This window comes from Miniopterus natalensis, chromosome 3, assembly GCF_054644295.1.
Source record: "Miniopterus natalensis isolate mMinNat1 chromosome 3, mMinNat1.hap1, whole genome shotgun sequence".
Lineage (NCBI taxonomy): Eukaryota > Metazoa > Chordata > Mammalia > Chiroptera > Miniopteridae > Miniopterus > Miniopterus natalensis.
In genome coordinates, this window is record NC_142083.1 from 74371995 (window position 1) to 74395790 (window position 23796).

At 47.2% G+C, this 23796-nt stretch overlaps 1 protein-coding gene across 5 annotated transcripts in view; it reads left to right on the top strand.

Annotated features, from left to right (window-relative positions):
* The window catches only part of COL26A1 (collagen type XXVI alpha 1 chain), a 158595-nt gene that overhangs the window by 24953 nt on the left and 109846 nt on the right, over positions 1-23796 (top strand). For 4 of the 5 annotated variants that reach the window (XM_087815581.1, XM_087815579.1, XM_087815578.1 and 1 more), the window contains exon 2: positions 17496-17618. The exons of the other annotated variant lie outside the window; for it this stretch is intronic. In XM_087815581.1, coding sequence (XP_087671707.1) covers positions 17496-17618 — 123 coding nt within the window. The remainder of the gene's footprint in view (positions 1-17495; positions 17619-23796) is intronic. 5 annotated transcript variants of the gene reach the window in all.

Here is a 23796-nt window from a genome sequence, read left to right on the forward strand (position 1 = left end):
CAGGGGTTACTGGGAGGAAGGCTCCTTAATGAGGCTGGAGGGAAATGGCTCTACAGAAACAAACCAAGAACTTGAAATGGGTCTCTCCACTGGATGCCAGGGGAGTGTTGAAATTCCTCTCCTGTGATTTTATGCCTTCCTTGTGGTCAGATGAAAGGGGAAAGGTGAGGGGTAGATGGGCTGCTGGGCTAGAGGGACGTCCGCTTTCAATCACAATAGAGAATGAAGGGAAGTGAGGAATTGCATTCCATCAGGGCAGCTGGGGTTCTCTGGAGCTGCAGCCTTTTGGTGGGGTCTCAGCCCCAAGGTGGTGCAGGAAAGGGCTGCTGAAGAAAACCTTCTGAACTTAGCTCTGTTCACATCCTGTCCTTGCTTAAAAACTGCTCTGATGGCTCCCCAGGTGTCAGGCCGAGGCTGGAACCCCGAGGTGTGGCATTCAAGGCCTTTTGTGGCTCAGCTCTTCCCAGCCCACTTCCTATCCTCAACCTCCCTTCCAGCCCCACAGAGCTGCTCCTCTGGCAACCCCAGAGCTTTTAGGTCCCTGCGAAAGCCCATGCTCCTTATGAACGTTCCTCAGCCCTGACTTGGAGTCAGGCTGATGCTGGATGCTGGGGCACACAGAGTTGAGCAGGATCTTGTCCTTTCCATCCCTGCCCTCATTCAGCATAGGGGTCCTGGATGAAGCAGGATTTCGTGTGTTCTGGGAGGGACCTTTGAAGCTTGGACCAACATGGCAGGAGTGAGAGGGGTGGGAAATGGCCAAGTGGGTGCTAAGGAGATGGCATGAGGCTGTGATGTGGGCGAGGGGCCTGAGAGGAGGTACCTGGAGAATGGTGGTGTTTGCCAAGAGAAGGGCCAGGGAAAGGGAAGCCACTTTTGTGTGTAGGATGCTGAGTTTGTGTTTGAGCCCGTAGAAGTCTGGAGTGGACAAGCTCTCTCAAGGCACAGGAGGAAGGAGGAAAGCCTCATGGGACCTGGGGACCCCACATCCAGAGGAGGCTCAGTGAGGGAGGAGGAAAGGCAGGTGCTGGTGGAGCTCAGAGAATCGGGAGGGGAGACTTAGAAGGAGGGGATTGAGAAGTGTTATGTCACCAAGAGGTCCGGGAAGAGAGGGACAGAGAAGAGGCCCTGGCTGGACAATGCAGGTGTAGTTGGTGGAGGGGAAGGGACAGGATGACAGCAGGCCGAGGGGGGAGTCCAGGGAGGAAGCTGAACCTGGAAGTGTGGACTCCTCTTTTGAGAGCCGTGGCCCTGAAGAAGAGCGGAGGAGAGAAGCGTGGAGGCCAGGGTATGATGTGAGAGCCTGGAGCAGTCTGGTCACTGGAGCAAGAGCCAGGGGAGAACATGCGGGTTGGGGAAGGGGTCCCAGGTGAGCTGGGAGGGGCTGGGGAAGGAGTCGGCGGTGCTCTCTGTGGGCTCAGCTCTCCTGTGGGCTCAGCATTCCCAGTGGATTGGGAGGTGGTGCTGCCCGTAGGTAAGGGAGAGAGGAGGAGGAGGGGAAGGGGCCCAGGGAAGGCCCAACTGCCACCAGCATGGAGGGCTGGGCCCAGACGGGGCTGTGGCTCTGAGGGGGCTCCACACTGTGTGGTTGGGGGTGTTCTTCCTGTAGCCCAGGCCTAGGCATTGCTGGGTGGACAGGGCTGTAAGATCAGGAGGCAGAGGAGCAAGGAGGTGGGGCTTTGCGGGATCAGAGTCCCTGTGCTGTGGTGGCTTTGACCTTCCCATCCCTCCCAGGCAGAGCCAGGCACCTCTTCCTCAGAGCTCCCCAGCACCCCAAGTCCTTGCCTATTCTTGTCACCTGCCTCATATTTCAGTGTTTTTTGTGTGTGTCATCTGTGTTCTTCCCCCAGATTGCAGGTCTCCTTTTCAGTGTTGTCAACCAATGACTGTGTCAGGGTCTGGTGTCTAGAGAGGGCTTAATAAATGTTAACTGACCAAATGGCTTAGAATTGCCTGATCTAGTTTTTGTTGTTTTTTATTTTTAAACTTTTTCCCCCAAAGCATGACTTAAATACAGTAAAAGGCACAAACTTAACCGGACAGTTTGACGAGTTTCTCTGTGCACTCTCACATAACCGTTGTTCAGATCCAGAGAGAGAGCATTTCCAGGATCTGAGGGCTCCTGGGCACCCCTGCCCAGGTAGTGCACCCACAGGTACCACTGTTCTGATTTCTTCTCCATAGAATAGCTCTGCTTGTTCTTGTAAACAGAATCCTTCAGTGTAGACTGTTTGCCTTCTTTCAACATTGTCTGTGAGACTCACTTATGTTGTTGCAGGGGCCAAGTTTTCTCTTTCTCTGCTGTGTAGAGTTCTGTTGTGTGAGTTCAAGACTTCACTTTTTGTTCTCTTGATGGACATTTGGGTTGTTTCCTGACACCCGTTTTATAGTCTGTGGGTGAATAAGAGCTGGAGAGCCTTGGTTTGAAGCTGCCATTTTCAAATGAGGAGATTGAGGTTGAGATTAGGGGTCACCCTAGGTTGCCTGCAGAGTCACAGGTAAAGCCAGTGTGAGACTCCCATTTCCTGGACTACTCCCTGAAAGGGCAGAAATACAGACTCCAGAGCTTCCTCAGAACCAAGTCCAGCTGGTGCCTCTTCTTGGGTTTAGGGTACCAGGTCCACACAGAGCCCAATGTTTGACCATTTAGGGCCCTGGGAAAGTCAGCAGGTCACAGAGGCCTGGGCAGTGTCCAGGGTGTCCAAGATCTCACTTCCTGACAACAATAACAGCAATAGTCAGTGATAGCAGCTGCCTTTATTCCCGCATTTACTGTGAGCCAGACCCAGTGCAAGGCCTTATCTGCATTATTTATCTTCTCATTCCCGCTTCCTAGTCCGTGGTGCGAGGGAAGCATGTTTCCAGTTTCCTCCCTAATTGTCATCACTCCCCAAAGCAGGGATAGAGTCCTCGGAGGGACTCTGCAGGGGAGGGGTGTGGACTTTGCTGAGGTGAGGTCCTTCTTCACTAGCCAGGTTACAGGGAATTGGGTGGTGGATGTGGGAAGGTGTTAGTCCTGGGGAGGATGGGCGAGGGCTGCCCTCCCAGGGGTGGAGTGTGCCCCGTGGGTGTGGGCAGGGCCCTAACACGCTCAGTGTGGGTCTCTAATCTTCTAGATTAGAGATGAAAATGTGTGTGAAAACTAACAGAATACAGTGACATTCAGATGAGTCATCCATCCAATGCCTAATCACAATCCAGGGAGCAGGATGAATGAGTGAATAAAACTACCTGCCATTGACTGCATCCTGGTACCCCACAGGATTTAATAATTTAATTTTCACACAACCCTTTAGGTATTGTTATCCTAATTTTGTACCTGGGGAGTGAGCTGAGAGAAGTTAAGTCAGCTGACCAAGGTGCCTCAGGTTATACCTGTTTTACAGGTGAGGATAGTGGATCGAGGAGGGAGAGGGAGGGACCTCTGGCCCATGTCCCATTCTTGTTCTCTGAACCTGGCTACTGAGGGTGCCCTCGGGGTGATGCAGGGTCACATAACAGCCAGGAACTGGGCGGGCCCTCCCTGTGTGCCTGGCCAGTCACAGCCACAGATGTTCCTCAAACACACCTGTGTATTGCACTGTGCTGCATTTCTTCTCTCGTATATATTATACATAGTCTCTAAATGTGGGCAAATATTTGTATAAAGAATCCTATTTCTAATGGACTTTCATTCTAGTCTTAAGGATGCTTCCTTATGGGAAATAACCTGATGGTAAAATATGTTAGAATTTGAATGTAAGACTCTTAAAGTTGCTTTTTCCAATACACAGTTTATGTACATTCACTTCTTCCATTGAACTCACTCATTCCCAGACATTTCACTTGTCACCCACTTGGTGCCAGGCACTGGTTTGGAGATACAAGCCAAGTGGGTTTCTGCTCTCAGAGACCAGGGAGATAGAGATGGTGGTATGAGCCCCCAAGTGCCCTGGTGGGAGGAGGGAGAGTTACTGTGTCTATAATTGGGTGGGCAGAGTTTCGGAGACCAAAAGAAGAGGGTCAGGCTTGTCCAAAGAGACAGCAAAGATTTGAGAAAGGAGGGGCAGATGAGAAGGGCAGGAAGGGGCATTCTTGGAAGAGACTACTGGGGGCTAGAAGCCCAGATGGGGGAGGGGAACAGCTCAGCCTAGGTAGGGGATGGCAGGACCCATGTTGTAGGGGGAGCTTGGAGAGGGGCTGCCAAACGGCCAGACAGGGCTCAATTATAGAGACCCTCAGGGGATGGCAGCTGGGAGTGGACTTTGTAACTTCCAGGCCTCAGTCCACACCATCTCTGCCCTTCCTTCTTCATTCATTTGTTCATTCAACACATATTCACTAATGTGCACCCTGTGCTACATTCAGGACAGGGACCAGGGAGACAGGAGCTCAGTGTGTCTGCCTCTGGAAGTGGCCGTTAGACAGGGCAGATGTACAGCTGTGCACATCTGCATAGGACGTGCACCACACAGGTGGCAGCTTTTCTAGAAATCCTCACTGAGCCCTGGCTTGGGGGTGACTTTGCAGACCCAGCCGTGGGCAAACTGCCTGTCTGGAGAGGTTGTAGGGCTAAAGCTTTCCCTGACAGCTCCAGCGCAGTGGGCTGTAGAAACCTGGCCCTGACCAACTGGAGGACATGAAGAGGCCACTTGCTCAGCTGGCCTGGTTTCCCAACTGTCTGCGTTCTGGGCGAGAGGCAGCACTGCGCCGGCCCTTCTCCTGCCTGTCCTGCGTTCCTGCTCCATCTGCTGCGGAGGAGGTGGAGGCCCAGAGTGGGACAGGCCTGGAGCGAGGTCACAGGACCATTCCCACAGTTGGACCTGCCACCCAGGGCTCTGGAAGCTCTTGTGAGGAAGAGCCCTGGAACCCACTGGCTTATCTCAGAGGGAAAATGCAGTTCCCAGTGGTGTCTAACCCACCTTTTCTGCATCTCCTGCTAGGAGGTTTAATGAGCTGCTGAGTGCTGGTAGCAAGGTGCCTCGAAGAGGTAGGAAGAAAAGGCAGGTTTGAGGAGAAGTGGTGATCACAAATAAAAGGCTTCGTCAACAGCAGGATTGAATTCGGAATGTCATGTCCATTACCCCGGAATCAGAATTGCTTCAAGTTCTCCGGGGCCTGCCCTTCTGAGGAGAACTGAGAAATTTCTTAGAGGAGCAGACAGCTGTGAGTTATAGGGGTGCCACCATTCTCCTGGAAATGGGTGCACGTCCAGAAGGTGTCTTGCTCACAGAGACTGGCTAGGATGCAATTGTGTGTGATCCTCTGGCGGGTATCGAATGCCAAATTCCACAGCCAGTCCCTTTCAGCAGTCACATTCCTCAGATTCTTATCAGGGTTTTTTCCCTCAAGTGAACACTGGGAACCAGTCATCCCGCTGATTGCAGGAGGATGGGAGAAAATTAGAAACAGAGGAGGCTTGGCTTTCCTCCTGACTCTGCCACCAGCTCCACTCTGTCACCAGCTTGCTGTGCCACCTTGGGTCCTTCCCTTCTTGGGGCCTTGTTTTTTCACCTGTAAAGAGGGGGTTGGGGCAAGATGCCCTTTGAAAGTCTCCTTGCAGTGCAAAGCTTTCATAATTCTCTATCCAAGTCCACAGTGAGATGCTTTCTGGAAAATACTCCCCGACAAAATTCTGTGTGCTTCACAGAGTGGGAGGCTCTTCCAATGCACTTGCAGCAGCTCAGGAGTGGTGGGAGCTCAGGAGTGGTGGCCTTTCCATGTGTCCCTCCCTTGAGGAGAAGTGCTCCACCCCCTGAAATGCTGCAGCTGAGCCTCTTAGAGACTGGCATTCTGAGTTCCAAGCAGCTGGGCTTTCAGGGAGTTCACTGTGTTGCCTTGGGCTATACCTAATTGTAATAATAATCATGACAGTAGCTACCACTGGTGTTCTTTTACAAGTGACAGACTGCTTACCTATTCATTTATTTGTGTTGATCTCAGGTTGTATGTTATTATTCCCATTTTATAGATGAGGCAACTGAGGCTCAGGCATGGCAAAGCCCATTCAGTTAGACAGAGCAAAACTGGAGGCTGGCTCTCTTGCCCCATCCATGTCCTGTGCCTCTACAGTTATCACACAGTTAGTCTTTACATGAGGCAGGGTCTCTATAACCATTTGAGGAAATGGTGACTGATGCCACCGTGGTCCACACCATTCAGAGCCAGCACCTTGGCTGGCAGTCAGTAGTGGGAGTCACGAGGTGCTTGCTACAGTGAAGTTAATGGAAGTGAAACATCTATATCCCAAGGAGCCTAAAATCCCAAACCAAGAGGCTGGTCAAGCCACAGCAGTCTGCCCCTCACTGACCCAGATACAGGCTATGAGACTGTCCATGAAGATGATCTAGTGGAGAGAAAAGTGCAGATACCATGTGGGTAAAGAGCACAGTCTTTTTGCTTTAAAGAAATTTAGCTAGTTCAGGATTGTGATTATATTTCCATTATGAAGTACAATCATTTATAGTTTAATAGTAACCCCTACTATCTGTCTAGAGCTTTGCAGTCCACACATTATATCCACAGAGTTGTTATTGGTCTTGAGACTTGTGGCAGTCCTTGGAAGTTGGGCTCCTATTTTGCAGATGAGGAAACCAAGGCTCTGTAGTTGAGACTTGCCCAAAGCTATGCAGGTGGTAGGTAGTGCAAGTAGGACACAAACTAGGCCTCCTGGTTTTACATTCTTATGCCTTGGTTGTACTGTTTGACAGCAGGTTATTTTTATTAGAATGCTTTCAGATGTGAGTCATAAAAACCTGACTGATATGGGCTTAAACAACAAGGTCATTTAATATTACACATATTGAGAAATGGGTGGCTCCAGGGTTGGCTAATTTGACAGCATCAAATGCTCAAAGCCCTTGCTTTTTGCTCTGCCTTCTCCAGGCTGTCCTCCCTCATGGCTCTAAGGTGGCTGCCACTGCTCTAGGCATCACATCCTCACAAAACTGTGCACAGAAATCAGGATGAGCTTCTCTTCTTGCAATTTCCCCTGCCCCCTAGAGGATAATGTTTTCCAGATGCGTCTCAGCTGACTTTCTCTTACTTGTCATTAACCAGAGCTGAGTGAACATGCCAAAAACTTGATCAATGAGATTATGATTTTGCCCACCTTTCTTGAACTTCCTGATGCCCAGAGTTTGAAAACGGGTTTTGTTAGCTGGGAAGGAGGAGGAGATTACTGTTGGGGACACGTGTCATATATCGGAGTTCATTTTGCTCATGCTTCTCTCACAATCTGTTCTAAAGGACATAGAGTGCCTACTGCAGGGGGTCCTAAGCCTCCCATTTTGTGCCATGGGACTTCCCTCACAGCCAACTGGACCAGGGTTGAGCATGTGACCCAAAGCAACTAGGCCTGCGGGGGCCTGGGGCCGAAGGAGGAGCTGGGCCAGAGTCTCTCTGTGTCTCAGGAAATAGGCCCGGGAGAGAATGAGGTCACTCAGAGTGTGGTCTGCAAGGAAATAAGAAGCTCGGACCAGCATGTTGACCGGCCTCGTCACTAAGTACACACTCTTCCTTTTGGGGGAAGTTACTTAGCCTGCCTGGCTTCCTCTGTATCACAGGCAGGTGACAGTTCTTACTTGTAGGTTTTTATAAGGATTGCAGGAGGGAGATGTGTCAGAGGCTTGCCATGGCGCCTGGCACATTGTAAGTGCTCAGTAAACATTAGTTACTCTTATTTCTGTTTTAGTTTCCAACTTCCATCAGGTGGATAGGGTCACCTTCCTCCCTCAGCATCACCTGGAAGCCTGTTATATGTGCATATCCCTGGGCCTGTCCCCACATTCTGTGGCAGTGTTGGTTTTGAGAGATGGTCCATTTGAGAAGGACCACGGAGGAAACAACTGCTCGGTCCTGCCAGATCTTGGGCACACAGAAAGCTCTGATTTCTGCAGAGGTTACTCTCTGGCCAAAGGCCTCATGGTCCCTGGTGGACATTGAAGATTGTCATCGGGTCCAGAACAAAGGTGAAGCTCCTTTTTAGATAAAAATGCTGGTCGGTTCTAGTTCTGGTACTGGGTTCTGCGTAGCCAGAGTGTTTCTCAGCACCTGGTCTCCCTAAATGTGTGCAGAGGTACTGATCCCATGGAAGGCATTTGGCACCATCCTCTCACAACTTGTCGACTCTGGCACACCTATTAATGGAAGTAGCTGTGGGTCACTATTGAAATGCTCAAAACCACACCATCTGTTTGGCCAAATCATATACTCCCTTAGCTGCCCCAATGCGAATGGGAAATTCAATCTGTAAGTGGCTGATGTTCCATGCAGGGTTACTTTTTTAAAATTCTCACTCGAGGATATGTTTCTCATTGATTTAGAGAGAGAGAGAGAAAGAGAGAGGGAGACAGAGAAAGTAGGGAGAAAAACGTCTATGTGAGAAACATCAATTGGTTGCCTCCCATATGGGCTCTGACTGGGGATCGAACTTGCAACCTAGGTTCCCTGACTGGGAATTGAACTTGCAACCTTTGGGTGTACGGGACCATGCTCCAACCAACTGAGCCACCCGGCCAGGGCCATGCAGGGCTCTTTCCAGCCTTCTATCAGGTGGGGAGGCCAGAGGAATTCCTGCTGTGGAAAGTGCTGGAGAAGAAGCCCTGAGGATAACGAATCTGAGAGGCTGCCTGTGGCACAGTGGTGCTCATTGGGGCGCATCAGCTCTGTCTCTCACAGACCCAAGTGGTCTGTGAGATCCACACGGGTCCATAGGAATCCACACCTCGGTGTCCCGTGGGGCCTCAGTGCTGGACCCCGGAGTCCATGTTGTCATCCTCCTGTTTTCACAGAAAGACTGAGTCACTTCTGTGGGCTTTCAGATCAGCACCCTTTCCCTCTAAAATTCAGCGGCCTTAAATTTATTTAAAATCCTCTCCGGTATTGCCTCCAAATGGACAATTCCAGTAAAAAGGATTGGGAGGTAATGCAGGCAAACCTGTCTGCTTATGCAAACACACCTACTGGTTCCTGTGTCCTAAAAACTGAGCAGGACTTAGTGTAACATACACTCAGTTATTCTTACATGAACAAAACCATAACTTTGAATAGTGGTTTAAGTGGATGAGAGGTGGAGAGAAACATCAGCCACAGACACATACACAGTTGGGAGAGATTGTGTGGTAGGCCAAGGGTTGGCCTGATTCGGACCCAGTTTGCCCGAATGGGAGGCAGATGATGGAGAAAACCATCTAAGGGGGCTGCAGCCATGAGTGCTTTCATGGACTGTGCCCATTTATCCCAACTGGGCTCAGCCTCCAGCCTCTGTCCACCTCTCTCCCCACCCTATGCCACCAGAGGGTCCTCCTGGAACCCCATTGACCGGGTTCCCCTCTAGTAAAAAACCTTCCATGTATTCACCACTTCTTTTCCAACAGGGTGCGTTGCCAAGCTCCTCACAGGCCAATTGTGTATCTTTAAACAATTTTTTTTTCAATTATGGTTGATGTTTAATATTAATTTCAGGTGTACAGCATAGTAGTTAGACATTTATATAACTTACAAAGTGATCCCCCTGATAAACCTAGTACCCGTCTGGCACCATGCATAGGTATTACAATATTATTAACTGTATTCCCTATGCTGTACTTTACATACCCATGACTGTTTTGTAACCACCAATTTGTACTTCTTAATCCTTTGGTGTATCTTCTGTTTACTCCTGCCTCTGTTCACTCCTCCCAGGATGGGGCACTTACTACAACCATTGTGGGCAGCTCACCGCACCCGTGGCCAGTTCTCCCAGGAGCAGGTTCCTCCTTAGCTTTCAAAGATTCTGACCTGACTCTGGGCCTCTGGGCCACGTAAGCAAGTCTCGTCTGGTTTCCCTGCTGGCATCTGGGGAGGAGAGCTGGACTCTCGGAGCTGCCCTCTCCCACCATGGCCCTCAGCTTATTTCTCCTCAGTATAGCTGAATGGCCCATTGCCAATAGTCTCACCTGCTGGAGACGGCAGATATGCACCCGAGGGCCTGGGGCCTTCCCCTCCATCTCCACAAATCTTGGGCTTCTGACCTGTCCTCTTCCTATGGATACTCACCGCTCTGCAGATCAGCCCTTCCTCTCATGGAGCCCTGTCATCTGCTCATAGGACAGCGGCCACAGCCCTCTCTTTCCAGGGCACTGGATCTTAGCTTGTCTTTTTCCCTGTTGGGGCTCACAGCAGACACCAGGCTGAGCCCCAGGAAGCAGATTTTGAGATGGGCTCTGACAAGGAAGATGTGCATTTGGCACAGCTCTTAGGAGTGATGCCTGTGGAAGGGGAGGACAGAGCAGGAGGGCATAGAAGAAGCGGTCGAGCTGTGATGCAGGCCCAGGAACAGCTACCAGTGACCTCCCGGGGAGCTCTGCAGCTGGAATGGTCCTTCAGAGTTGTCCTGACAAGCAGGCACTGGATGGGGACTGCCCTGGGAAGAGCTGGGCCTTGGGCGAGGCAGCTCTGGGCAGCTGGGGCTCAAGGCCCTTCATTGAAGGGGATCTGGGTGGCACAGCCCAGTGTCCACCACACATGGCTGGTCAGTAGGGAAAGAGAGGAGCAGGGGTTTTCTTTACATTATTCTATTAAGACAGCCTGAGGTTGCTTTTGTGTTTTGGAAGCCACAGCACATACTGCTGACTCACACTGAACTTATTGTTGGCGAGAACCTCTACGCCCCATCTGGGGCTTGTCCACTGGGTTTTGGGGATACAGTGCCGGACTCCACATTCGCCTGGTCATGTTTCATCTTGTTAGATTTGGCTCCTTGCTCAGGGTTGGGGAGATCTAGTTTGGATTTTGACTCTCTCCCAAGACCCAGGCCCCTGTGTCTGCCAGCTCCTGGTCTTCCGCAGTTTCCTTAAGCAAGGCTGCCTCCATCACGGTCTGCTGCTTGGACCTCTCCTGGTGGCATGGCCGCAGGTGGATACCCAGGCACTCTGGGGCGGACTTCAGGTCAACCTGACAATGTAGGCAAGTAGGTAAGGGCTGAGCTTGAATCTTGGTTGCCTGTTGACTTCTGGGGCAGCCTTGGACATGTTACAAACTTGGGCTTCTGACCTGTCCTCTTCGTATGGATACTCACCGCTTACCTTGGACATGTTACAAACCGTGCCTCAGTTTCCTTATCTGTAAAAGTGGAATAATAACATTCCTTACTGCCTAGGGTTGTGTAAAGATGAATGAAAGTCTGACCTAGGTAGCTGCACTGAGGAGGGGGCAGGGAGCAGGACCAGCTCCAAGCCCACCCATGAGCCCTGTTATGGCCTGACCTGCCCTCAACTATGTCTCAATGGTTTCCCACATGCGGTAGGGACAGTTTCTCCTGCTTGCTGTTTGTATGTGAGATGGTCCCCTGAGGGACTTGGCTGCCAGGGGATATTGTATTTGCTGTCTGACTCTCACAGTCCTCGCTGACAAGGTGGATACAGCAGAGTTTGGAATTAGAAGTCTGAGCTTTCAACAGACCACGTACTGATGTGTGACCTTGAGGCTCCTCTAGAGTCTTAGGTTCCTGCTCTATAAAACTTCCACCTGAGAACTGTTGAGAAGATTAAATGAGGTCACATGTGTGTTAGTTTACTACAGATGCCATAACAAAGTTCCACCAAGGGGTTAAACAACAGAAATTAATTTCCTCATAGTTTCAGAGGCTGGGAGTCCAATATCAAGGTATCAGCAGGTTGGGGTTTCTACAGAGGCCTCTCTTCTTGGCTTGCAGATGGCCTCCTTCTCCCTGTCTCTTCACATCATCTCCCTCTGTACATATTTGCATCCCAATTTCCTCTTTCTATGACACCAGTCATATTGGAATAGAACCCACCCTAATGACCTCATTTTAACTTAATTATCTCTTTAAAGACCCCATACATCTTCAAATACATTCTAAAGTACTTGGAGTTAAGGCTTTAACATACGACTTTGGGGGTACACAATTCAGCCCATAACAGTATGTGAAACTGCTCTGCCAACCATAAAACAGGTCTTGGGGTGCTGGGCCTGACTACCCACTGGAGAGTTCATGATCAGGAGCTGGGCTGGCTGTTTGTGCCAGAGCTGTTCTCTGTCTTTGGTGGGGGCTGGGAGCTGGCTCCTCTGCCAGCATCTCCCTGGGGACCAACCAAAGCCCCATGGGACCTGCTTCATGGATGTGACCTCAGTCATCTGGATTGTCCATCCGTTGGGTCATTCATTACTTTCAGGAGGCAAACCTCAGTTCTTCCAGAGCTTCTTGAGCTCAGCTAGCAGGGAAACCCCTGGAACTCACCTCTCTGGGGGTTAGGCAGGATGTGGCCAGGTAATTAGAATGAGGAGCAGGTGGGGAGGGGCCTGAAACTGGACACCCCCAACCTTGAGGTATGTGGCTGCAGCCATGGGTGCAGAATCTGCTGGGGCCCCAGGCCTGCACAGCAGAACCCAAGAAGCAGTTTTTTCAGTGAGTGAGTGTGGATGGGAGAAGGTCCTCCTGGAACATAGGACTTGGGGTGAGATCAGCACACCTTTAAGAGGTCTGCCCTGAGCCTGCTGCCCTCAGGGGCCTGTCTGCAGTTTTCTGGTATGATAAGGGCTAGGACAGAAGGACACACACAGCCCTAGGGTCAGGGGATCAGGAAGGGCTTCCAGGAGGGGTTGGAGCCGGAATGGAGAATGGAAGGGTGAGTAAGAATTGGCCGAAAGAAAGAAGGTGGGATGGCATGCCAGGAAAGACAGTGTGACAGTGTAGATGACAAGACTGAGCATGGTGGGAAGTGGAACCTGAGAGGTGGGTGGGAACCGTGGGGGATTGGGAGCTAAGAAAGTTTCAAGAGGGGAGGAGACTGGGCCAGATTTGTGTTTGGTGGCAGACAGAGGAGACTGTATAGGGAGACCAACAGGGGCAGAGGCTGAGGGTGAAAGATGAGCATGCTTGAGTCAGGATGATGGGAAAAAGGGCAGGAAAGGGCGCAGGAGGCAGACTTGCCTGGCATGGGGGCGTACTGGCCATGGGGAGTGAGGGAGAAAGGTGGAGTCTGGGGCAATTTGCCCCTGGGAGTTCTGGGTAAGGGGACCTGGAGCTTAGTGGTGCTGGTCACCAAGATGGAACGACTTAGGGTTGGATATTGATGGGCTCAGTATTGGACAGACTGAAATGGTGTGACTTGTGGTGTTCCATGGGCTATGATGAAGTGTGACCACTGTCCAGCAAGTGGGGCACATACGAGAGGAAGCATTGAGGTGACTCCACATGGAGGTGGAGCAGAGCATGGGACAGGGAATGGGGGCAGACTGGGAGGCACTGTCAAAGCCCTGGGGCTTGGTTTAGGCTCAGAGCACAGGGTCCTGGGAATGGAAAGGAAACATAAGATCAGGTCCCAAAGCAAAGCTCAAATAGGAAAATGGGCTCAGTGCCTGTGTGGGGGAGGGGGAATGAGGGCTGCTGCAGTGGCATCTTCCTGGGTGGCAGGCAGCATTGAAGACAGGTTGGTTAGTTATGTTCAGAGGTGGGCATGGGGTAGGGACATCCTCCTGAAAACCCCTCCATACCATTGTGACATAATTTCCTGAAGGCACTTAGCACTTGTTTTCTCAAAGGACCCTAAATTAAGGATTTCATGGCTCAGCCAAGTCATGGAGCCAAACACTTAGTTAAAGCTGCTGTGGGAGCAGCCCATGAGCCTAGTAGAGCAGGGCCAAGTTAGCTGCTCCTTCCCATCTGAGAGTGGACCTCTTCTTATCAGGAAGGGACCTGGAGAGGAACAGATCTGTCCCCAAGGCTGGGGGTGAGTTTCCCATTCTGGACCCTTCAGGAGAGCTCAGCTGGGGAAGGTGAAGGGAGAAGACGAAGAGACGTTGCTGAATGATGCCCAAAGATGACGCCAGTTCCCTCCCATCCTGAGGCTGTTGAGGAGGGCACCCTCACTCCCTAGGCAGTCAAGGGTCAGCTCTGCAACTCCCAAATTCTATGCTCCTGGACCATCCTTCCAGGAGGATCCTGAAAGGTATGGACATCTCCTGCCAAGCTAGTTTCTGGGTGGAGTGATCTGTAGCCCATACAACCCTGCTCACCCATCACTGACGGGTGTGGGGTGGGGATGGGCAGTGGCGTGAGGTCACTCACCAAACAGAAGACATACATAATGCTCAGGACATGGGGGTCCTAAGAGGCAGCCAGACTTCCCAGAACCTCAGGTGCCTGCAGATGGACAAGGTTTTGAATTCCATCCGAAAGCCCCGGAGCCTTCTTTCCTTGTCTCAGCCTACCTTCTTGGTTGTTTTTGGCCACGTTTTGATTTGGGAAGCCATTTACAGCCCATTAAAAGATCAAATGTCTGGAGATGATGAATCGTGGCATTTGAAAATGTTTTAGAATTCACAGCTCATTTCCCTATAGAAAGCCCTGACCCAGTGTGATTCAGAGATGGCTGGATGGTCTGTTTGTTCCAGACAGCTGGGGGCAGATCTCGGGGTGGAGTTCTATCCTTGGTTTGGACAGTAGTTCATCCTGAAGAGACTCACACTAAGATGGTGCTGATGCTCCCTGGTAGAAATGAAGGAAGAGCTCAGGCTTTGACATCTCACACAAGTTCCAGACCCAGTTTCCCTGAGTAACTGGCAGATACAGAAATCTAGGTTTGTAGGTGGGACCCTGCTGGTCCCCTGGGCAGATAGGCTGGATCCCCTCCCCAGTTCAGGCTCAGGTTTTAGCTATGGGAAGCGAGGTTTAACCTCCCAGTACTTCTTTTCCAAGCTGCAAAATAGGAAGGACAAACCTTAGGCTCTTATAAACATGGTGGGGTTTCAGTAGCCAGCTAATCAATAATGAAACCTTGCCTTTTGTAGTGATGCGCGATTTACATACCACTAACCTAGATGTGCTCGTTTAGAACTCACACCTTGAAAGGTAGAATTTTTCATTTAACTGAGGTTCAGAGAAGGGACATAACTTTGCTCAAGTCACACAGAATGTTGATGATGGAACCAGGTTTTGAACGAAGTCTCCTGGTGCCTTTGGGGAGAGGGAACAACTTTTGACTACTTTTGCATTTTCTTCTGTGCAGATATTGGGGATATATATTTTCCTAGAAAATTGTCAAGATTTTGATGATGTAAGGTCATATATAATATTTACTTATAAGTTCTAATCTCTTTTTGGATTTTTTTTCTTGTTCTTAATGTCTATGTCTTTTGTTTGTTTCTCATTAAGAATCGCCTATGCTTTGTCTATTTGATTTTTTTTTTTAAACCTGTTCTTGGTTTTATAGATTCACTTTTTAAAGTAATCTATTTCATTAATTTCTGCTTGCATCTTTCTTAATTCCTTTCTTCTCCTTTCTACCTACACTGCCTTCTAATTGCTTTATTTTCTGTGGCTACTTTCTTGCTTTCCTAGTGTTTTATTGGGTTAATAGAATTTTGTTTCATGTTTTTTTGTGTGGTTGGTCAGTTTTGTGTCCTCTTTCTTGTCTCATTAGTATTTATCCTCAAATTCAAGAATATATTTAATTGTATATTTTTCTACTGCACTCAAAGTTGCACAGCTTCTATATCCTTTCCTTAAACAAGACAAAAATCTCAGTAACTTTTGGTTCCTTCTGTCCCCCATACAACTTCCCCTCTTTGCCATCTTCCATATTGCAGTCATCTTGGATTTTAGATCTAGGCTATCATTAAGTCTTATTATTGTTTCTTTGTTTGTAACTGCTTCTCATGTTTAATATGTTCCTCTTATGTCCTTAATTTTATTTTGCTGGAATACAGCCTTTAGTAATTCTTTCAGAAAAGGTGGCTAGTAACTTTCTGATTTCTTGTGCACCTGACAATGCCTTTATCTCACCTTTGCCTTTGAAGGAGAGTTTGCCAAGGTATAGAATTCTGGGTTCTAAATATTTCCTCTAGGAGTTTTGAAGTAATTGTGTCACTATACTCTTGATTATGATGTTGCTAATAAGAAATCTAATTTCAATCTATTGTAATCTGTTTTTCTTTTCTTTCTACAGCATTTAGTAGTTTCTCGTCATCCTGAGTATTCTAAAATGTCACCACAATCTGTTTTTATTCATCTTGCTTAGCACTCAGTGGGGCCTTTCAAATGAAAACCATACGTCTTTCTTTAGTTCTCAGAATTTTGATTTTTGTTATTTCTTCAGCTATATACTTCCCTTTGTTTTCTCTGATCTCCCCTTCCAGAACTGCTAATAGATATATATTGGAACTTGTTCTGCCTTCTAGGTCCTTCACCTTTCCCTCTTCATTTTCCATTCTTTTTTTCCTTTCCAGTGCATCCTGGGAAAGTTCATGGCTCAGATTTCCAGCTCATCAGCTTACTCTTTAGCTGTGTCCATTCTGTTTTTCAGACCATCTATTGAGCTTTTCATTTTCACAGCCATACATTTCATTTCCAAGATATCTATTTTTTATTTCATAATATTTTTTTATGAGTGAAAAATTCTCTTGTCTTTTGAGAACATTAATTATGCTTTAAAAATTATTTCCATCTATTTGCTTTATTAATTGTGTTTTTTTCCCCCCTGAGGTGTGATTTATTCTCTGTCGAGGCAGTGCCTTTTTTCATGGTGTTAGCCTTTTTTCTAAAATAATTTGAAATTCCTTGTATTTGCGGTTTTCCATTTGTTTGTCTCTATTTCTCTGTTTACTGCTACTTTGCCTTTTTGAGGGTTGGTGGCATAAGTGAGGGGTAGAAAGTGTGCAAGAGTTTGTTGCCTGACCTTGAGAGGTTTCAGTTTCTCCTGGAGGTCATCAGCTTTTTAGGCACTCTGACCACACCTGTCTCAAAACAGGTGAGTCCCATACCTGATTCTTGATACCAGCAGGGATGGGAATCTGGGTCCTACCTGTCGGGCTCCTTCCACTATGGTCCTCTGACAATAACCGCAGGCCCACGCAGGTCCTTTCCCTGCTCAGAGTCCTTCAGTGGCTTCCCGCTGACTTCCTGGTAACACCCACGCCTTGCTTGGCAGGGTACCAGGCCTCCTTCTTTATCTTGACTCCTCCCCTTCCCACAGCCTCTGGGCCTGGTCTGACTGCACTCAGGCCCTTGTGAGATCGCTGCATACCATGGTCTATCTCACTGCCTTGTCTCTGCTCTCACTGCTCCCTCCACTGCTAATGCCACTCCCCTCATGGCCCCATGTTTGGTCAGCTGCCTCTTATCTTTTAGAACTCAGGTGGTCAGCTTTCTTAGGACCTGGGCTGGGTGCCCTGCTTTGTTTCTGTAGCTCCCTTGCTCATGATGTGGTTGTACTTATGACCTGTGTTCCTTCGGGTTGTAATCGTCTGCTGTCTTCTCCACCGGAGTGAGATTTCCCAGCAGGCGGGGGCAGTTTTTTCACTGATTCCACATGGAGTGTTTGATGGCTCTGACGATGTGAGGGTTTGGTAGCCAAAAGGGGTGGTGTTGTCCCTTCCTCTTAGACCTGAACAGAGGATCTCAGTGGGACTCTTACCCAAGAGGACATGCCCCCAGGCTTGTGGAGGGGACTTTCGACCAGCAGTCGGCAGCTCAGGAGCAGCCGGTGCTGACATGACTGTTGTTCTCCCCACAGGCACTGGTGCCATCACACGGTAACACGGACGGTGTCCTGCCAGGTGCAGAACGGCTCGGAGACAGTGGTCCAGCGTGTGTACCAGAGCTGCCGGTGGCCCGGGCCCTGTGCCAACCTTGTGAGGTAAAGGCCGCAGGGCTGGCTGGCTCTGCCCTTCTTTTCTGCTCCCTTGGATGAATCCAGCCCCAGCACAGCTGTGGGGGGAGGTGGGTTGATGCTCAGAAACAAACGCCGAGCATGCATTTAGGGAGCACCTTCTGTGTATGGGGGGTTATGTGTGTGCAAAGATGAAAGGGAGTTGATCCCCACCCTGACAGAACCTCACAGTCCAGTGGGCGTTTGATCAGCAGGAACTCACAATGGTCAGTGGGTAGGATAAGGAGATGGAAGGGGTGGGAGACGGCCAGGTGAGGCTGAAGATAAACCAGCCTGCTCTGGGGCTCCAGACTAGAATGTGGGTCTGTGATGCCCTCGAAAGTCCAGCCTGCCTCCAGCCCCATCTCTCTCATGGCTCTACCCTCTCACGAACCCCACTCTGGACCCTAGCTTTCAGTGGCTCTCAGCATTCACAGGGAGAGATTTCTTTTTTCTTTAATTTTTAAAAATTAAAAATTTCTTAATTACAGTTGACATACAATATTATATTAGTTTCAGGTGTAAAACATATAAATCAGACATTTATATAACTTACAAAGTGGTCACCCCAATAAGTCTAGTACCCATCTGATGCCATACATAGTTATTACAGTGTTACTGACTATATGCCCCATTCTGTACTTTACATCCCCATGACTATTTTTATAACTGCCAATTTGTATCGTTTACCTTTTTCACCCTTATCTCCAAACCCCCTCCCATCTGGCAACCATCAATTTGTTCTCAGTATCCATGAGTTTGTTTCTGTTTTGTTTGTTTGTTTATTTTGTGTTTTAAATTCCACATGTAAGTGAAATCATATGGTATTTGTTTTTCTCTGTCTGACTTATTTCACTTATCATAATACCCTCTAGGTCCATGTTGTCGCAAATGACAAAATTTCATTCTTTTCTTTATGGTTGAGTAATATTCCATTGTATATATATACACCATGTCTTCTTTATTCATTCGTCTGTTGATGGACACTTAGGTTGCTTCTATATCTTGGCTATTGTAAATAATGCTGCAGTGAACATAGGGGTGCATATATTCTTTTGAATTGGTGTTTTGGGTTTCTTTAGACAAATACCCAGAAGTGGAATCACTGGGTCATATAGTAGTTCTATTTTTAATTTTTTGAGGAACCTCCATACTGTTTTCTATAGTGGCTGCAATAATTTACAATCTCATCAATAGTGGACAAGGGTTCCCTTTTCTTCACATCGTCACCAACACTTGTTTGTTGATTTATTGATAATAGCCATTTTGACAAGTGTGAGGTGATACCTCATTGTGGTTTTAATTTGCATCTCCCTGATGATGAGTGACGTTGAACATCTTTTCATATGTCTATTGGCCATCTGCATGTCTTCCTGTGAGAAATGTCTATTCAGGTTCTCTACCCTTTTTAAATTGGATTGTTTGTGTTTTTGGTGTTGAATTTTATAAGTTCCTTATATATTTTGGATATTAACCCCTTATTAGATATATCATTGGTGAATATTTTCTCCCTTTCAGTAGGTTTCTTTTTGTCTTGCTTATGGTTTCCTTTGCTGTGCAAAAACTGTTTAGTTTGCTGTAGTCCTGTTTGTTTATTTTTTTCTTTTGTTTCCTTTGCCCGAGAATACATATAAAAAAAATATTGCTAAGAGTGATGTCAAAGAGTTTACTGCCTATGTTTTCTTCTGGGAGTTTCATGGTTTAGGGTCTTTCATTTAAATTTTTAATCCATTTTGAGTTTATTTTTGTATGTAGTGTAACAAAGTGAATTTCATTCTTTGGCATGTATCTGTCCAGTTTTCCCAAGACCATTTATTGAAGAGACTGTTTTTACCCCGTGGTATATTCTTGACTCCTTTGTTATAGATTAATTGACCATAATGGTGTAGACTTATTTCTGGGTTCTCTGTTGTTCCATTGATCTACATGTCTGTTTTCATGCCAGTACCTGGCTGTTCTTGTAATGCAGGCCACTGAGGACCAAGTCTGCAGTTCTGCCTCAGAACTCTGACTCCTGCCAGTCATGCTCCTTGCATGGGAGTAGCCAAACTTGTGCCTGGGAGGGTTCTGCTTGCTTAGAGCTCTGGATTTTCTGAGAGGAGCAGGGTCCCTACGCTTTGCCATCTGTGGAACCGTGAAAGATGGAATGGTACTTGGGCATGACCAGGAGCCTGCCTGCCCCCTGGGCCACAGAGCAGAGTTCTTAGGGCATGTGGCCTTTCCACCAAGAAAAGGAGAACCCTTGTCCTTTAGGGAAGCCACTCTGGCCTTCCTCTAGCCATACTCATCCTCATAGGGCAAGGCATCCATGGGGAATATGTCCATCTGGGCCCTGTGCCCCTCTTCTAGACCTGGGTACCTGGCTAAACAGCCCCAAGTGGTTTCTAGGCCTGCACTGGCCTCTCCCCTGAATGTAGGAGACTGTGCCTGTGGTGGGCACACTTCAAGCCCCAAGGGGCAGGCAAGGGGTGACTGTTTGCCAGAGTGGGAAGTGTAGATGGAGCTGGGACACGTGGGTTGGGTTCACACATGGTGTGTAGGTTGGAGCTGAGGGTAGGAAGAGAAGGAGTGGAGGTTGGGGTCTCACTTGATTTGATTGTAAAAATGATGACTGGACCCACCTCATGAAACTACTGGGGGGATTCAGTGCCTGTGCTATGGCGTTTCTAGGCCAGTGCCTGGCTTGTGTTAAGCCCTGAGAAGAGATTTGATTCTCTGAGAAGAGATACAATATTAAGTGAGCAAGCAGCGGCTGGTGAGAGAACGTCAGATCTAGTTTGCCACCTGAGTGATTGGGGCACCTGCCTCAGTGTCCTCCTGCCGCCCACCCCCACTCAGTGCAAAGCCTGGGCAAAGGCAGGAAGAAGTGCCAGCATTTCTGCATAGTTAGATTTGGGGATCAGGGTGGCCAAAATCCTTGGTGGGGCCTCTCTTTGCAGAGGGCTATGAAGTCATCTCATTTCATTCTGATGACATTTTTATGACAAAGTGTGCAGGTGGGTGAAGGGAGGGTGTGGTTGTAAAAATGTGAGTATAGCAGAATCCAGGCACATTGAAGCCTATTTGGAATGCACTAGGGCTGGCATGTGCCCTAAACCCCTCCCTGTGCCCTCACCTGCCCCCCCAGGAGCCCTGTGTATACACTTTCCTTGCATTTATTCATTCACTCAGCCTTTTCAACAAATATTGAGAACATACTATGTGCTGGGGGTGGGCTGAATAGGATGGAGAATTACACCAAATCCTCTCTCTTTCACGGAATTTATATTCACCCAAATATGAAAACAAGAATAAATACCCCTCATAATGAGCACAGGAACTTCAAGCAGGGTGATGTGACTGAGCATGAATTGGGGCTACTTTAGAGGAGGTAGGAGAGAGACTCTTTGAAGAAATGACATTCATGCTGAGCAAAGAGCCTCCGTGTGAAGATTGGGTGAAGATAGTGCAAAGGCCCTGGGGCAAGGAGGTCCTGGATAAAGGAACAGAGAGAAGGTCAGTGTCCAGAAGCAGAACAGGAGAGGAAGAGAGTATAGGTAGAGCTTAAGTTTGAATTTTATTGTAAGCATATTGGAAAGCCATTGAGGGTTTTAAGTAGAGATGAGGAATGACCTGATTTAGGTGTTTGTTTTTAAATGAAACTTTTTATTTTGAGATAATTGTAAATTCACATGTAGTTGTAAGAAATAATACAGAGAGATCCCATGTCCTTTTTACTCTCTTCCTCTCAGTGATAACATCTTGCAAAACTATAGTGCAGTGTTGCAACCAGGATTGACAATGATGCAGTCAAGATACAGAGCATTTCCTTCCCCACAAGCACCCCTCATGTTGCCCTTTTATAGCCTTACCTACTTTTCTCCAACCCTAGCCCCTCCTCAACCTCTGGCAACCACTGATCTGCTCTCCACTTCTATAATTTGACATTTCAAGAATGGAATCGGACAGCATATAACCTTTACAATGCATCTGTTCACTCATCATTCTTTTCTGGACATTCGCCCAGGCTTTTGGGTGTACCAGTAGTTATTCATGCCCTGGCCAAATGGCTCAGTCAGTTGGAGCATTGTCCTATACACCCAAAGGTTACGGGTTCGATTCCTGGTCAGGGCACATACCTAGGTTGCAGGTTGGTTTCCTGGTCTGGTCACGTGAGAGGCAACTGATCGATGTTTCTCTCTCTAAAATCAATAATAAACAAACATATTCTTGGGTGAGGATTAAAAAAAAAAATCTGTTCCTGCATTAAAAAAAAGTTATTTCTTTTTATTGCTGAGTAGTATTCCACAATATGGATGTACCACAGTTAATCATTCATCTGTTGAAAGATGAACTGTTTCCAGTTCGGCGCTCTTGGGAATAAAGCTGCTATAAACATTTGTGTATATTCAGGGTTTTGCGTAAACATAAGTTTTCATTTTTCTGGGTAAATGCCCAGGAGTGCAATTGTTGGGTCATATGGTAGTTGCATGTTTAGTTTTTTAAGAAACCGCCAAACTGTTTCCAGAGTGGCTGTACCATTTTACATTCCCACCAGCAATGTCTGAGTGATCCCGTTTCTCTGTGTCCCTGCCAGCATTTGGTGTTGTCATTGTATTTTACTTTAGCCATTCTGTGTAGTCAGTTTCACTGTGGTTTTAATTTGTGTTTCCCTCATGGCTAATAATGTTGAAAATCTTTTCATGTGTTTATTTGCCAGCTGTATATCTTCTTCGATGAAATGTCTCTTCATGTTTTTTGCCCATTAAATGGGCCATCTTTTGCGCATTTAATTGCATTATTTGTGTTTTTACTGTTGAGTTTTGAGATTTCGTTATATGTTCTAGATATTAACTCATTGTTAGTTATTGGTTAGCACATACTTTCTTCCACTCTGTGGCTTGTCTTTTCGTCCCCTTGAGAGTCTTTTGCAGAACAAACGTTTTTAATTTTAATGAAGTCCAATTTATCAGTTTTTCCTTTTCTGGATTGTGCTGTTGTGTCAAGTCTAAGAACTCTTTGCCTGCCTTTACATGCTGAAGATTTTCTCCTACGGTTTTTTCCAAACATTTTATAGTTTTAGGTTTGACATTTAAGGCCATGATTCATTTTGAGTTAATTTTTGCATAAGGTGTGATGTTTAGGGTGAAGTTTGTTTGTTTTTTGTCTGTGGATATCCCAGCTGCTCCACCAGCATTTGTTGAAAAGGCCATTCTTCCTCCATTGAATGGTTTGTGCATGTTTGTCAAAAATCATTCGAGCATATTTGTGTGAGTCTGCTTCTACGTTTTCTGTTCTGTCCCATTGGTATATGTCTGTAGTTCTTCCCATCCACACAGTCTTGATTGCTGTAGCTGTATAGTAAGTCTTGAAACCAGGTAGACTGATTTTCCCCACTTTGTTCTTCTTTTCCAAAATTGTTTTAGCTGCTACAGTTCCTTTCTCTTTTCATGTAAACTCTAGGATAATCTTGTCTGTAGCTACCAAAATCTTCGTGAGATTTTTCCAGGAATTGCATTAAACCTGTATATCCACTTGGGGAGAATTGATATTTTTACTCTGTTGAGTCTTCCAGTTCAGAAATATGGTATGTCTTTCCACTTCTTAGATAATTTTTTATTTATTTTACCTTTCTTCATTGATTTCTTATAGTTTCCAGCATACAAATACTGTTAATTGTTTTTGATAACTATAAATATTTTTTTGTAAAATTGTATTTAAAATTTTGATGTCCAAGTGTTCACTGATAGTATATAGAAATACATTTTTTTGTATGTTTATCTTGTAGCCTCTGACCTTGCTAAACATATCTTAATTCTGAGAGGTTTTTTGGTAGATTCCTTGAGATTCTCTACAATTCAGCCATGCCATCTGTAAATAGAGACAGTCTTACTTTTTCCTTTCTGATCCATATGTCTGTTATTTCCTTTTCTTGCCCTTTCAGTGGCTAGAATTTCCAGCACTCATTGAATAAGAGTGGAGAGAGGGGAGAGGATGCTTTGTTCCCAGTTGTATGGGGAAACAGTTCACCATTAAGTATGTTAATTAGATTTTGTTTTTTTTAGATGTTTTTTTTTTGGCGGTGGTGGGGGGATTGATTTGATCTTTACTGATTTTAGAGGAAGGGAGAAGGAGAGAGAGAGAGTTGAAACATCAATGATGAGTCATTGATCAGCTGCCTCCTGCA